The sequence below is a fragment of the Condylura cristata genome, unplaced genomic scaffold (assembly GCF_000260355.1).
Source record: "Condylura cristata isolate star-nosed mole 26May11 unplaced genomic scaffold, ConCri1.0 scaffold00005, whole genome shotgun sequence".
NCBI lineage: Eukaryota > Metazoa > Chordata > Mammalia > Eulipotyphla > Talpidae > Condylura > Condylura cristata.
The window spans coordinates 32,950,325-32,966,792 of record NW_004567106.1 but is presented as its reverse complement, the minus strand read 5'-3'; the positions used below and the strand labels follow the sequence as shown (position 1 = coordinate 32,966,792).

Sequence of the window (16,468 nt, the reverse complement as noted above, 5' to 3'; positions counted from 1 at the left end):
TGATAAAAAGGCTTGGCATTACTCTGTGCCCAGGTAGCTTTGTGTACATTAAGAGTGGCATGTTGGTTAATTCTTTCCTCACTCCTTTCCTGTTCATGGCTAAAAAAGCTAATACGTAGTTGGCTTAATTTCTTGAGTCCCCCTTATGTCTTGTTTTTTCAGTCCTGTCAGTGAGGCAGAGAACTAAATACATGGGTTTATCTCACTGTATTGGTTCAGAATTTATACTGACAGTATCTATAAAATATGTTTTAGTCCCCTTGGCAGTGAATAAAACTTTCAGACACATGAGATTTGGACACAAGCCCAGTGGGAATCAGGCCTTTTTCCTCAAAACTCAAAGACACTATTCGTTTAGACAAGGAAGGAAACTTCATGATTATATGCTGTAAATCTAATATACTAGAGATTTACAGGAGCTTTATCTACAACAAGCCATGGGCAGCAAACATTTTGGCAGATTTGCTAGAAAGGGTCATCGTTTGTGGATAATTTCTAGGTCTTTCATAATGACTTATGGTGCTTGGTACTAACTTGGCTCTACATAGGTTTGTAGAGTTTCTGAAGTGTTAGGCTTTCATAGGGAACATTGTGGGGTCAGTGTACCCCATCACCAACCAGACAGGCAACATGGAGCAGGGGATGGTGTCTGCTATCTGCTACCTGATTGGTACAACCCACAAGGTAAGAATGACCTTCATCATTTTAGTCGCCAAAAAAAGTTATAAAAGCATTACTTTGTGGCATGCAAAAATGATAAATTAAATATTGTCTTATCAGTAAAGCTTCGCTGCAGCCTGGTCATGTTTTTCAGTTTATTTCTGTACAAGCCTGCTTTCATGTGATAGTGGCAGATAGAGGACATCTGACAGAACCAGAAGGACAGCCAAGCTTCAAATATTTACTACCTGGCCCTTTATAGGCAGTTTACTGACCCCCCTGGCACAGACCCTTAAGGGGGGTTGGAGATGTTAAGCAACTCATACAGTTTTCACCCAGAGGTTTTACCTTCTTAGAATGATTTTTCCTTTTTCTGCTTATGTGAACTCAGAATTTAATTTCAAGGCCTACATGGTAATGCTAGCCAATAAAGCTGGTGAGACATGTTCTCTACCAACACTTTTCCTTCCTGTTTTCAGTGGTGGTTGAGACGCTACCAGGGTCATCACGGCATTTGTAGTTGAGGTCAAAAGAAAGATGAAAGGCTAGGAAGACCAGTTGCATCTTGGAGGGGCATCCTTCTTAGGATTTCTCTAGATTTCAGTCTTCTGTTATTTTTGTCTGTCTTCCTATCATAAATCTTAGCTATTAGGATGAAATTCATGTCAGAAACTCTATAGTTGGTGTGTAGTAGAGGCTTGTATTATATTAAAATTCTCATCTACATTTGGATTTTGAACATATTAGTTGTGTTTTTTTTTAGTTGTATTTTTTAAGGTTTGGTCCAGAATGTGACTTTTGTGTCCTTAGTTTATCTCTCCAACTTCACTGTACTCTATATTTCAGCCAGGACTTCTTATGAACTTTAAGGCTAACTTAAAAAAAAAAAAAGAAAGAAAGAAAGAAAAAAAGGCAAATCTGCCACTTCAGGGCTCCTGATGTCATGTATGTTGAGCTGATTAGTTGTTACCCTAATAGCGAACTCTTACTTCTCTTATCACTCTGATTTTTTTGGGCCCTGACATTCTATAACTTTCTAGGAAGTATTTATTTTGAGGCGGCTAGAATAAAATTTAGGAGCTACCTAGTTTGTCTCTGTCATTATACCAGTGAGCTGAGCTAGGGCTCAGTGGCCAGGGATTGGCCCAAGGTCACGTCATCAGTTGGCAAAAGATTTGGGGTTAGAAGGTTTGGGGCTCAGTGCTATAACAACTAGTACTGAAGTTCTTTCACAATAGCTGTTTTGCATTTTTTTCTATAAGCTATAGATTATATCAATTGTTTGAATCATAATAAATCTTAAGAGCTCATCGAATCCTACCATATCCTCATTTTACAGAAGAAATCAAAGCCCAAGTACAAACAAGGAATCTGAAGGCACAGCTTCTTAGGAAAGAACATGTTTGTTTGTTTGTTTGTTTTAAAGATTTATTTATTCATACAGAACTGGGGTATAGGAGTGTGAGAGGGTTCACCAGAGACAGAGTGGGGAGCAGAACAGTCATATCGATGCAGTACACTGCTGAGGGGAGCAGCGGGCGGGTCAGGAGAGGTCTGCCAGCCATGTGGTCACCTCTGGGGCAGGTGGGAATCGAACTCATGCAGAAGTGGCTTAAGCTTCTTAGTGCAGAGCTTTAACCTGCTGCACCACCAGGGAGGGCCCGGAAAGAACATGTTTTTAAAACAATCTCCATACAAGTGGGCTTAGTGGAAGAGTCTGCATGTATAAAATAAAAGCAGTTTTGTTTCGCAGCCAAATTAAAGTGTGTTTTTGATAAAATGTATTCATTTAATAAATGAATCAGTTGACAACAACTTCAAAAAAGGAAGGGATAGCTTTATTTTTAAATTTTTTAAAATTTTATAACAGTTTATTTTTACATCATTTTCTACATTTTTTTTTTCATCTCAATTTTTTTAAAGATTTATTTATTTGTGCATACAGAACTGGGGTACAGGCCAGAGATGCAGAGGGTGAGAGGATTCACCAGAGACAGAGTGGGGAGCAGAACAGACAGATCGATGAAGTACACTACTGAGGGAAGCAGTGCGCGGGTCAGGAGAGGTCTGCCACGCCATGTGGTCACCTCCGGGGCAGGCAGGAATGAAACTCATGCGGAAGTGGCTTTAGATTCTCAGTGCTGTGCTTTAACCTGCTGCGCCACCAGGGAGGGCCTCCATCTCAATTGTAATCGGAAGGGATAGCTTTTAATAGAACTAAATTTATTTTTTATCAAATTTTGGAAGTCGTCACTATAAAGTTCTTTTATGGTGGGTTTCTGCACTTAAAATGTTATTCATTTATCCATAGCTTCTATGAGGAAGCATTTATTTTAAGAAGCAATGTCAAAGAAACCAGAAGAGTTTTTCACATAACTGATATAAGTTGGAAATTGTACTTTATTTTTTTCTTGCTTGTGTCTATGTGTGGACATTTTTTTCACAATTTACTAAAATTTATTTATAGACAAATGTGTACTTTGCATGAGACTTTTCACATAGTTATCACAGTCAGAAGACTTAGGTAGCTAAATTTTTTTCAGATTGATAGTTTACTTGATAATATAAAATAAAAATGAGTATTGCAACTGAAAAGATTAGTAAAATTAAGTCAAGTTATTAAAAAAAACTTTAAGACCTTAAAGATTAATTTATTTTGTTTTTTTTCAAAATGTATTGTATAATATATTTCAGTTCTCAAATGAAAATGATTTATAATAAATCTCAGATTACATTACATAAAGTTTTTATGTATTAGTACTTTGTGGAAGCTACAGATATTGATATATTGTCCTCCAGTAATTTATGGCATTATGTATGTAAATGATTGTGACGATGTAGCCAGCTTTAGGAAAATATAGATCTTGATGCTCAGTAATAACAATAATGTTTTATTTTTGTTATCTATAGACATTTATTGAACACCTGACATTTGCTAATTGCAGGTACCAATTTAAGCTCTGCACGTTAATTCATTAAATGTTAATAATAGCCCACAGAGGTAGATCCATATTAGTAGCTTTATTTTATAAACGAAGAAACTGAGACATGGAGTGGGAGAGCCCATAAGCACACAATTTGTGGAATTTGGGGTGAGCCTCTGCTCTAGAGCACTGGGTCTGCATGTATCACCTCTTGGAGGGCTGCAGCAATAGCAGTGCCCAGAAATCACAGTCTCAGGCCCACTAAATCAGAAACCCCAGGTGGGGCTGGACAATCTGTGTTCTGGTAAACCCAACAGGTAATTCTGCACATACCTTCTTAATCTGTTTAGGCTGCTATAGCAGAAGTGCCATAGACTGAGGGACTCAAAGAACAGACATTTATTTCTTAGACTTCTGGAGGCCAGGACACTCAAGATGAAGGTGCTGGCAGATTCAATGTCTGGTTGAGGGACAGTTTCCTGCTTCCTAGACATCATCTTCTCACTGTGTCCTCAACGGCTGAAAACTAAATAGCCAAAGCAAGTGCTCTGGCCTCTCCTTATCGGGCATGAACCCATTCATGAGGGCTCCATACACAATTCCTAATTTCTTACCTAAGTCCTAGTGCCATCTCATTGGAGGTTAGTATTTCAACATATGAATTTTTTCAGGTTGTTGAGGTGGGGAGAACACTGGTATTCAGTCCATACCGCACACTCAAGTCTGACAACTACTCCCTAAATAAAGTCTTGTTCTCTCCTTGCCTCAGCACTTAGCAGTCTAGTAATGGAGACAGTCATGCAAACATTTTATTGTCATTAATGTATTAAGTTGGCACAAAAGGGATTTATTGGATACATCCATGGTGGAAAGGGACTGTGAAGAAAGGGGAAAATTTTGCTTTTTGAGCATTGAGAAATTTGCACTCCAGTTTCAAAGACAGAGGCAGTGCATTCAATTTTAATTCTGAGTGAGTATACTGGTTTCATCTATCCAAAGTTTGAATATCTCCCTTCAGATGACTTCAAATGGTTCTGAACATTTTGACATGATCAATATAATCATCATAGCTGCCCTAGCTGGACTATCTTCTGGCTCAGATTGTAGCCTTTATAGTATATCACTCATGGAATTGATGCTTACACAGTGGTCAGAAGAGATCTTTTAAAGCTACCTATAGTAATGATCAGTTCTTTCTGCCTAGAAAAATAATTTAACATAGGTATTAGTAAGATTTTGATAATGGTACCCATTGTATGTACCTATTAAGTTCAAAATAAGTCTACTGAAACTACAATCTCTTGCCTTGGGATATAACAGAACTTGTACTATTATAGCATTATAAAAGGTACTGTTGTAGATAGTAATGTCCAAATCACTTAACCCATTCGGTGAACCATCCCTTATTTTCATCCCTTATTTTTCAGGTTACAGTATTTTAGAAATCCTCCTAATAGGTTTTCAGGCTAAACACATCCTTGGTGGTTTTATTCTGCTGGAATCAGGGATTAGACATAAAGTAAACAACATGGGCTGTCTACTCTTTGGAACATCTTCGAAGAGATGGCCCTGATATGCACCACCATTTTCAATCACTTAAAAGGCAATAATTCAATTATGCCCTCCTTTATATAAGGACTGTTATTGCTTGCATTTCACTTCCAGTCCTGACACAAGTAAATCACTTCGATAAAATTTCTTTTTTCTAGCTCTTAGGACAAGAATAAGTAATGATAACAGTGACCTATCAAGGTCAAGATGAATATAATGTGCTCCTTATTTAAAAAAATAGCAGAATGTTTCACAAAGTAGTGATTCACTGTGTTAATGGGAAAATGATAATTTTGTGTGTGTATGTGAAAACTTCAAATAAGGGCACTTTTAGAGCAGTAAATAATGCATTCTGCCTTTGAAACAAAATGCTTGAAGTGAGCAGCTTACATGCACCATATGAAAGAGCGTAGCATTAGAAATACACACTCACAGTTTGGGTGCCCGAATGTTCATTCTTTTATGACTATCCAAAGAGAAAATATCTTCTAGAGAATTTGAAGGCAATTCATTCCTTCTGTGAAAATAACCACCTCATTTTTTTTGTTTATTTTAAATATCTAGTATGTCACATATTTAAATTTTAATATTATATATCATTAAATATGACATGTGGCTCAGATAAAAAGGATGTAAGCTCAAATGTGTGTTATAGTTGTCATTTCATTAAGGATTGATTGTTCACTTATTTAATAATCACTCAGGTTACCCAAAAAACCAGTCACTCTTTTATAGCATGGAGAATTAAGTAGTAAGTAACATGAATTGTGGAGGCCGCTGGGGTGCAGCATTACCAGATGGTGAGCATATCAAGATTAAAATATATGGCAGATGGCAAATGGATTAATAGAATTCATGTCATGCCAAAGTATCCTTTCTGCACTCAATATATTTACTGGTGTCAATTGGCAAATGGTAAACTATTTTCATTCCAACAAATATAACCATAGTGATTCAACAAGTATATTGAGGGGAATTTTTAGATTGCTTACTATTTTTAAAAATGGTAATATTCTCATAATACTTCATCTCATGATAGATAACATTTCATGATAGAACTACAGAGAATATTCTAGGCAAATTTTCTACTGACTTTAGCATTCAATCACTGAGAAAAAATCTTTCTGAATAAATCTTAGGATTATTCAGACAGGTAGAATAAATTGGAGGAAATATGAAAATAAATTACCTTTACCTGCTTTAGGTTTATTTATAGAGCACTGATATCTGCAGGGTCTTGCCTGTGTAACAAACACTACATTAGGCAATACAAATTCATCATGTCATTAAATCTTCATATAGCTCTTATGATGAATTTTTGCTTTATATTTTCCATAGCACTGTCTTCATCTAATATACCACATATTTTTCTTATGGTCTCATTCTCTCTTCCCTCTACCCTGATCCCTGTTAGATAAAGATTTTTGATATTTTACTTACTACCGTCTCCATAATCCCTAGAGAAGTGTCTGGCTCATAATAGGTACTCAGTAAATATTTTGTGAATGAGTGAATGGCCCTGGGAGTCATACTTCCCAATTTATGGACAAGGGAAGTTAAGACATTAATAAAATCAGAATGAGAAAATGGTTCTAGGTGGTTCACCCATAGGTCTGTTAATACATCTGTTCCATGAATAAGCTTTAAATACAAATGTTAGTTTTGTTATATATAAAATATTTAACATAAGTTCTGACACATAGAAAGCTCTTAATGTTTTTAATGTATTACTTTTTATTGAGGTAACACTGTTGTGCACACTATATGATTCTGAGGTATATATTCACATCTCTTCAGATGTATGTTACCACCCCCTACTTTATAGTCCTTACCTCTTTAATTTCCACCCCTCCTCCCTTGTAGCCTCAATTTTACAGATTTCTGGCATTGTTCTGATTTAGTTTTATCTATTCCTATGTTTTGTTTATCTATATTTCATACATAAACATATATGCACAGAATGCTGTGTCTTTCCTTCTGATTTGTTTTGCTTAACTTAATTACCTTCAACTTCATCCATGTATTTCAAATGGCAAGTGTTCATCTTTTTTATAGCTGAGTAGTATTCTAGTGTGCATCTAAATCATATCTTCATTATCATAGACTACCAAAGAGGAGAGCTCTGCAGATCTCGAGGATCTCTCTTGAATGTTCAGCTGAGATTTGACGAGCACATGGGTGTGAGGAAGGCTAGGGACAAAACAGCAAGAAATCCAATTATGTATTAGGACACAAATTGAAAGTAATGCAGTGGAAAAAACTGTATCACATTAGCATTAATCAAAAGAGTAGTATAACTGGAGTGGTTATATTACTATCACATATTTCAGACCAAAGAATGTTACCAAGGGTAAAGTATATTATTTCATACCAATAGAGGATTTTGTTGATCAAGAGAACATAGAATTCTCCATTTTTTAAATTGAGGTAATATTGATTTACCTTATTTGTGTATTGGATGTTTAGGATCAACCCCTTCAGGTGTTGTTACCATACTGGCACCCACCACCAAGAAACCCTTAGACCACTACCATGCTATACACCTATTCTAGCCAATTTCTTGTTCTGGAAACTGGAACATTCTGGAATCATTTTGTATAAACACACATCTGTAAATATATATTTTCTGTGTTTTAAAAATCACAGATGGTGATATATTTTATACACTGACCTGTACTTTATTTTTTCTACTTACGTACATTTGGAGATAATTCCTTATGGAATGGCCTCCTACTTAAAACATTTTTTTAAATGTGGTTCCATTGGCCTGGTTTTTTCCTCATCCCAATCATCTTGAAAATGGACACTACTCCTCTTGGGAGCAAAGATGTAACTTACATACTTGCAAGAATTAGTTTTTCTTTTCTTTTCTTTTTAAATATATTATATCATCCTTCATTTTTGTACAATGTATGGTTTCCCTGTTAAATTCCCACTACCATTTCACCCATGCACCATCACCATAGTCCCTTGTGTTCTTCCCACTCTTGTCCTGGTCCTTCTCCTTCCTCCTCCCCTACAGATTGTCTCAAATCTTTAGTTGCCTGATAATTTTGATTTGTATGTTATTTGAGTTACTTTTTTTTTTCTGATTCCTTTTTTTGTTTTCTCTACATTCCTCCTAAAGTGAGACCATTCGATATTTTTCTTTTTCTTTCTGGCTTATTTTTCTGACCATAATCCCTTCTAGCTCCATCCATGTTGCTGCAGAGAGCATGGGCTTGTCATTTTTGATTGCTGAGTAATATTCCATTGTGTAAATATACCACAACTTCATGGAGAGCTGTGTAGAGGTTCCTACTAAAAGTGGAACTTCCATATGATCTAGCAACTTCACTCCTAGGAATCTAGCCTAAGGACACAAAAACATTAATTCAAAAGGATACCTGAACCCCTATGTTTATAGCAGCATAATTTACAGTAGGTAAGCTATGGAAGGAACACAGATGCCCAAGAATTAGTTTTCCTTTTACACATATCTAAGGTCCTCATCTGCATGCTTTATAATATATACTCATCTGTGTGAGTATACAAGTTTACTAGTACACCAAATTCACTATGAATTTACATTTTTCCCCATACATATAGTATATGTATTTATGGAAATGTTGGTAAGTATTAAATTTTGAACTTGTTATGGCATTTTATTTGCTTTCTTTGTTCCCTCAACATGAAATTTGGTGTCTGTTTTTTTTGTCCTTCATCAAATCAATTATCTTTTCATCCTTTCTTTGTCCTTTGCTGGTAGATTCAGCATTGTTCTGTAGGTCACAGTGCTTCTCTGTGTCTACTGCATAAACTAGCCTGTTATCAACTTAACATTTTTGGCAAAGAAATTAACTGGATAAACTTACGCTGGCCTTTTTTTTTTTTTTTTTAACTTTCAAAGCAAAAAGCTCAAACTGCCCGTTATTCAAACTACCCACTGCCAAATACTCTATGAATTTATTTGATTTGTTACTAACACTTAGTGTTTTTATTATTGGTGATATTTTGAACTTTGGGCCAACATTTTGTAAGTTGTTGAATCATTACAGCTTGTAACGGTTCAGTATTCACTAGCTGGTGAAGTTGATTCACTGCATCTCCTCAGAGAAAATTCACTCACCTGTTTGTCACAGCATTTAACTCGGTTGTTAACTCATTTGTGTTGTCAAATTTCGTAGTTTCTGCTTACCTCATTGGCCCTCACTTTGTAGGATTTTAAGAGATTGCCCTTATCCTTTCCGGGTATGGTACTTATATTTATATCCTAGTGGCCATGTTTCTGACGAACCTGCAATAGGAGAGATGTACACATTTTGAAGGTCATCGTTCCCGATACAGTAGCTTTTGGCTGAGAAAATACCTGTACTGACTAGTGGTATCTTTTTACCATCCTTGTTTATTTTCTCATAATAAAGGATTTCTCCCCTCGGGTGCCGTCATCACCATTGGTGAAGTATTTTTAAAAACCCTCTTTATCTCTGAAAACTTAACTTTTGAGTTTCTTAGGATTTGTGCCTCTTTAACACAGGGAAAGCGTGGAGAGCCTGATTCAGAAGCATTCCTATGCCCGCTCGCCCATCCGGACCTACGGGGGAGAAGAAGATGTCCTGGGGGATGAGGGTCAGACAACGCAAAACAGAGGTAAGGCAGCTGTTGGGGCAAGAGCCCCAGAGAATGAACAAGGTAGGTGGGGAGGTTTCTAGTCTCCAGAGTACAGGTTACCCTAAAAGAATTTCAGGACGTTTTTCAAAAAATAACAGCCTCTGAAATTGATACTCACGCAATTTATTATTTTCAGTTGAGTCCTAAGCGATACTACTGCTAGCAGATTTCCTGTAGTGTTTTTGCCCCATTTGGAAGACCTTGAGTCCCAGGGGTTACTTGTCCATCATCTATCAGAAGGCTATTAGATTTCACCAAAAGTGCCTTAGTCTTTCTGAACATCAGTTTTATCATTTCAGATATCAGGGAATATATCTAAGGATTCTTGCTAGGAGGAGTGACTAAAATAGAAACACTTTTAGAAAGAGGACTGTCCTTGTAAAGGGCATTATGTAGATGTGTTGATTCCACAGGTGAGAGGAAAAGAGTATTGGAAAGTTCCTGTGTTACAAAGGTTCAGAGAGGAGCCTTCTGCACCTGCGATTCCAGAAGGAAGGGACTGGGAATGTCCAGCCCTGGAACAAGGATGTCCCTATGGGGAGAGAGCCCTGTCATACTTTCATCTGTCCATACTACGTCACAACACAATCAGTCGTAAATGAAGGGCATTTCTTAACACTAAATCCCATTGAGCTACTCGTTATATTAATAATACAACCAGAAAATGTCCAGTCTGCTTTAGAGGATGTTGCAGGGTCAGGATAGACATCCGCTACTGGACCTATTGGGAGGGGGTCATCATTTATCTCAGGGGGGGCTTTTGTGTTTTGGATTTTGGGGATATAGCGACCATCTAAAGAGTTTAGTCATTTTCCATTTAGTAAATTCTCTCTCCCATAGCTGGTATAAATATCTTCTTATCTGGAAAAGTAGACTTGCCTTATGGCAAATGTTGGTCTTTTTAATTTACAAATATGTTTATTTATTTTTGAAAATAAAACAACCCTTACAGATAATCTACTTGCACATTGACATAGAGTTTCAAGTCTAATAAGTCGTTTTTCCTTCCAGGGTCAGCATTTACAACATCTGATAACTTGTCTCTCAGCTCCTGGGTATCATCTTCATCCAGTTTTCCTGGATTTCAGCACCCACAGTCCCTGACTGCTCTTGGCACCAGCACAGCATCCCTGGCAACACCCATTCCCCACCCCATACAGGGTTCTTTGCCACCATACAGCCGGCTTGGGATGTCTTTGACCCCATCGGCCATCGCTAGCTCCATGCAGGGGAGTGGCCCCACATTCCCTTCTTTCCACATGCCTCGGTACCATCATTACTTTCAGCAGGGCCCCTATGCTGCCATCCAAGGACTGCGCCATTCCTCTACTGTGATGACGCCATTCGTATGACTCTTCTAAAGATAGGAGAACCCAGATCCAGGATGTGCAAATGGGTATGGAAGTGTAGGACAGGGTTGGGTGGGTGGGGTGTGGAGTGTTGGCGCAGGGGCTCTCCGGGCAATGTGGGACCTATTACAGAGGAGAGCTGGACTCAGTGAAACCTATTGCTGTGCGTGGCACCAGAGACCAGGAATCATTTGTAGTTGTGGGGTAGCTCTTAGGTTCAAGAGAGAATCGTTGTAGAGTCCCTAACCATCCTGAGTCCTGCAGCTTGATAGGATATTGACTTACACAGAAGGCTTACTAATGCAAAGCAGATGAATTTTAAGATGTATTATTCCTTAAAATATGCTGTGTCAATGCAGTCATGTATAACATCAACATGTATAGGTTTTCTTTCTGAGATCTATAGGTTAAAAGAATCTCCAAAGAGGCAATACTGTATAACACACTGACCATGATGCATATTAACTATCGTCCATTTCTCCTTGTAGAAAATGAGAGTTAATAGAGAAATATTTGTAATTCTATAGCTTAGGCATGTTTAATTTTCCTTTGTGTTATTTTTCTGGGAAAGGACCGAAATTATGCCAGTGCATCCTGTTTTGTGGGTGATGTCACAAATTCCTTTTGTGATATTGATGAGCCCAAACCTGGTGAACTCTTTCTCCTTTTTCGTGGTATTGTCTCCTTCCTTCCTAATTCTCTTTCTAGAAATTACTTGCCATATATGTAGGGGAAAATCTTACATAGGCATTTTTGAAGCAAGAATCTGTATGTATTACATTGTAAAGTTAAGATTTAATTTTTCTGGGCTGCACTATTGACTTATTCACCAAGGAACACTCTGAAGCTCTGCTGTTGAGTCATGAGACTTGCTGTCAGTTATAATTGCAATAAAAAGGTGATTGCCCTACAATGAAAGGAATTTTTCTGCCCCAGGTGCCAGAGGCCACTTGACTTTTACTTCAGACTGGAGAGGCCTTATGTACATTAAACTCTTGGGTCACATTTTCATTTTTTGTAAATCTGCTTTGTTAGATTGACAGGGACTTGTAAATGGCCCTTCTCCATTCCTGTCTGGCTGCCATTTAATGTATGCTCATGAGAAGTTATATGGCCGTACAGCTGATTTGTCCTTTTCTCCTTCTGTGTTAACTCAGTGACTCCTCTGATTTTTCTTGGTCCATGTGGCATGTTAACTCCATGACTCCCTGATTGAAACATGGACAGTGCTTATCAGTGAAACAAAAGCACCTATATATACATTTTATTTTTAACTCTTGATGGCTTCTCAAGCCTTTCTTTTATGTTTATAATAGTCTTATATTTTAGGTATGTTTAACCGCTGTGTTATTTTTGAGCAATATATATCTACACATTTATGGTCAGGGCAGTGTATTTGGCATTTTACAAGAGTTCGTTTTTCTAATGACAGACTTAGTCACATTTATAATCTTTCAATTATAGCTAGAATGCATTACAGATATAAGATGGAATCTGTCTTCTGGGTTCCCAGACTCCCTGAAGCTCTTCAACTTAATGTTTGTATGCAGTAGTCATTCTCTGCTAGGACTGCAGACATACTGCAGTTGAAAGAGATGGGAAATACTGCTGTTGAGGATAAAACACATTTGAGAGTAAAGGTAGACTCCAGTGGGATCTTAGTTTTAGTGTTAGGCTTTTTCATGTCAAGTGCCTTTCTTGGGCATCCCAGCCTAGGAAGGAAGGCACAAAGCCACAGCCTGGCTACGTAATGCCGTCATCAGATGCTGCACTTGCCTTTCTCCGCTGCATCCCAGGGTTTACTTAGGAGAAGCATGGACTCTCTTAAGCCAGCATCTCATAGTCTGTGACAGACACTGTAGGCTAGTTCCTAACTTCTTGCATGTTATCCTGTAGTATCCACAGTTTTCCAACAAAGCACAGATGTGCTTTTCTTTAAACAAGCGGTTATGAATAATATTTAAGGTAAATGTCCATGTAACTTAGGATAGCAATTACTATTCAATAGTTGACCTATTGTCAGAACTTCTTTTTAATACAGAACACCACTACTTAAAGCAGGTATAACAAAAGAAGATGCTATTTTGCAAGCTGCTGCTCATTATCCTGCTCAATTACTGGTCTGTTAAATGAATCCATTTCTAAATTTTCCTTTCAGAGCAAATGAAAGCATTATTTTGATATTATTTGGACTCTTTTTTTTTAATTGGTATGTCTCAAAATAGGTTTACGTGGTGTTAACTATGCTTTTATATCAGTATTTCCTGCCTTGATTTTATAAGTAAGTGTTGTAAAAGTAATTAGAGTGATTAGAGAAATGCAGACTAAGATATCAAAGCATGGTCTTGGAAAATCATGTCTAAAATTCTAAAATGAGATCTATTTTGTAAGTATTCAGTATCACTTGAACCAGGGAAAAGAAGCACAAATGAATGGTAACCCGATCAGAGTCAACTGTAGCCAAGGGAATCAGAAAACCAGAGTGGATATTTACATACATAGTCTTGCCCTTTCTTAGCTATTCTGGTTGATTCTTACTTAATGTCTTGGGTATTTAAGGTTTAAAAATCTAAAGTCTATCTACCAAGAACTAGATAATTAGCAGGAGTACCAATTGAGTAATAAAGAGCACGGATTATAGGATATTTGAAATAAATTCAGGGTCACCCCCAAAGTATGTTACAGTGCCAGAAAACATGACAGTTAGGAGGTACTGCAAAGACGACCTGCCAGGTAGCTTCATCTAACCTGAAAGAATTAATTCATAATTCATAGGTTATACATTTATGATTTGTTTTAAAAAATCAGTAATTCAAAGTTTAATTTTTTCTTGTATTTACTTACTAAATCCCAATAATCCACCCTGTCTACTTTCAGCAGTATAAAAGTAAACTTATCCAGCTAGTGTCTGAAACATATAACCAGGCCTAGATTAATGAATTTATATTGCATTCTGGTCCTTTTGAGTTTCTAACAATGACATATTGTCTGTAAGGCCTGCCAGCATTCCTGTCAGGTGGGCTTGGAAGGCTCCTGATAATGATTCCTCTCCTGAAAGCCTCTGTAGAGATACACTAGAGGAGTGATATTGACTTGTAGGGTGCTCAAGCCCACTTCTCCCTCACCCCACCCACATATCTGTCATTCTACTTTCTCCAACTGTAATATTCCCCCCCAAAGAAAAACAAAACCCCTCTAAATGCCCAAGAAGTAAGTATTCTTAGCAGAAAAGCATCCCCATTCTATACTGCTATGAATGTTTCAGAGATGTTGGATATTTACATTGTGAAATTTCACATTAGTTTTTCAGGTTGTCCTACTTATCTTTCAGCTGAATTATAAGAAAATGAACTTCAATAAAAAGAACAGAAACCTTACCATCCTACTCAATATACAGTCAAGCCATGCTTCAGTTTCTAAATTCATTTATGCAATATGCAGGGATACCTAGTATAAGAAAAATAATGTCTTTACTAAATCTTCCATTGGCCAAATAAGGAAAAGTTGACTAAATATGTATGAAATTCATAGTTATTACAAACAAAATAATATATGCTGAATTTAAATGCTACAGAAATAAAGTAGGAAAGATTTGCATCTGGGTCAATTAGAGAGCTGTACTTGAGTGGAAGTTTTATAAATTTTTGTTATTTCTGAATATAAGAGTTTTTATGTAAATAAGCAATGGGAAGGCTATAAACACTTAAAATGTTAGGAAACCATAAAGTCCTTTCTTCACTAGTATCTCATGGCAATTATAAAATGTTCTGTTATCTTTCTTCAGCATGATTAAGAATGCAAAGGTTCATTTATAAATATTTGCTAGGTTAATAATACATTTTTTCTGGTCCTTCCTTTTCTTTCTCTCCCTTTCTGATAATGAAAAAAGATAATAATGAACATTTCAATGAAATAATGCATCTGGACAAAAAATACATATTTTGTATTTTACTTCTGGTACATCATTATAATGCTTTATTTAGTTTTTTTCCCCCTTATTTTCAGAAACCTAAAGGAAGATCTTTACTTTCTAGAGGATAAAATTTGCTGGATATAGCCTCTTTAGTAGACTCTCACAGTTCTGTTGTTTGCTGTGTTCATTTGCTTAATGAATTGCGTGAGAACAGTCACTGTAATGAAGTGTGTGAGCTGGGAGTGGGGGGAAGGGCATGGGAAATGTTTTATGGAAAAAAAAGAAGTTATAAGCCTATACTATGAAGTAACATCTAATGAAGTTCTTTTTAAGTGCAATATATTTATTTCTGCTAGAAATGTATTATCAACATTATGTAATATTTGAAGCATTACATGTTATTTGTAAACAGCTTAAAATTATATATTACCCCAAATTGTACAGAAGTACTAATGTGTGGTGGATATTGATTTCTTTCATTAAAATTGGTGTGTTTTTGATATATATGCACACATTTACACCTTTCATTATCTTACATACTTTGCTTCATGCCTTTTGGTACCTGTTTCCTCACCTACACCCCAAGTCCCCCCAAAACGGAAGGTTAGTTAAAATCAGAGGCCACCTCCCAGGACAGAAACAATCACTGGATCCCTACACAGAATTTTGGTTTTGTCTTTGGTTACATTTGAAAGTCTTTAAAAGACGATAGTATATCCACATAGTGGAATATTATTCAGCACTAAAAAGAAAGGAGCTATCAAGCCATGAAAAGATAGGGAGGAATGTTAGCTGTTTACTACTGAGATAAGCATTCTAAAAGAGCTCCATCCCATATGATTCCAACCACATGACATTCTGGAAAAGGCACACTATGCAGATAGTAAAAAAAGATCTGTGATTTCTAGATTTGGGAAGACAGGAGGAATTTATAGGGCAGGAGGAATTTATAGGGCAGTAAATTTTGCATGATGCTAGTATGGTGTATACCTGGACTTTGTGTATTTGTTAAAATCTGTAGAGCACTACAACTCAAAGAGGAATGTGATCTATGGATGTTAGTTACTATTAGCTTATCATTATTAGTTTATCATTTGCAACAAATACGCCATATTAATGCAACTGACTTGTTAAAAACTGGAAAAACTATATGCAAGTTGAGGAATTAGGAATATGTATAATATAAATGTAAAGACTTCTCTCAGAGTGGTAGAAATGAATACTAAAGACAATGAGATGACACTGCATACATGCTGTGATGCCATGATGGTGGTGATGGGCGTGGCATGTGTTCACAAGGATGCAGAGAAAAAACCCTGTACATTGGCAGGAATATAAAATGGTGTGTATGCCTAGGAAACTATCCTGGAAGTTCATCATTAAACAGAGTCACCACACCTAGGAATTCCACTCCTAAGTGT

General features: G+C 36.8%; 1 protein-coding gene across 1 annotated transcript in view; it reads left to right on the top strand.

The window, feature by feature from the left end:
• The window catches only part of TBX20 (T-box 20), a 38,203-nt gene extending 27,066 nt beyond the window's left edge, over positions 1-11,137 (top strand). Inside the window, exons 7-8 of the mRNA XM_004676850.1 lie at positions 9,652-9,764; positions 10,797-11,137. Coding sequence (XP_004676907.1) covers positions 9,652-9,764; positions 10,797-11,137 — 454 coding nt within the window. The remainder of the gene's footprint in view (positions 1-9,651; positions 9,765-10,796) is intronic.
• Positions 11,138-16,468: the final 5,331 nt, after the last annotated feature.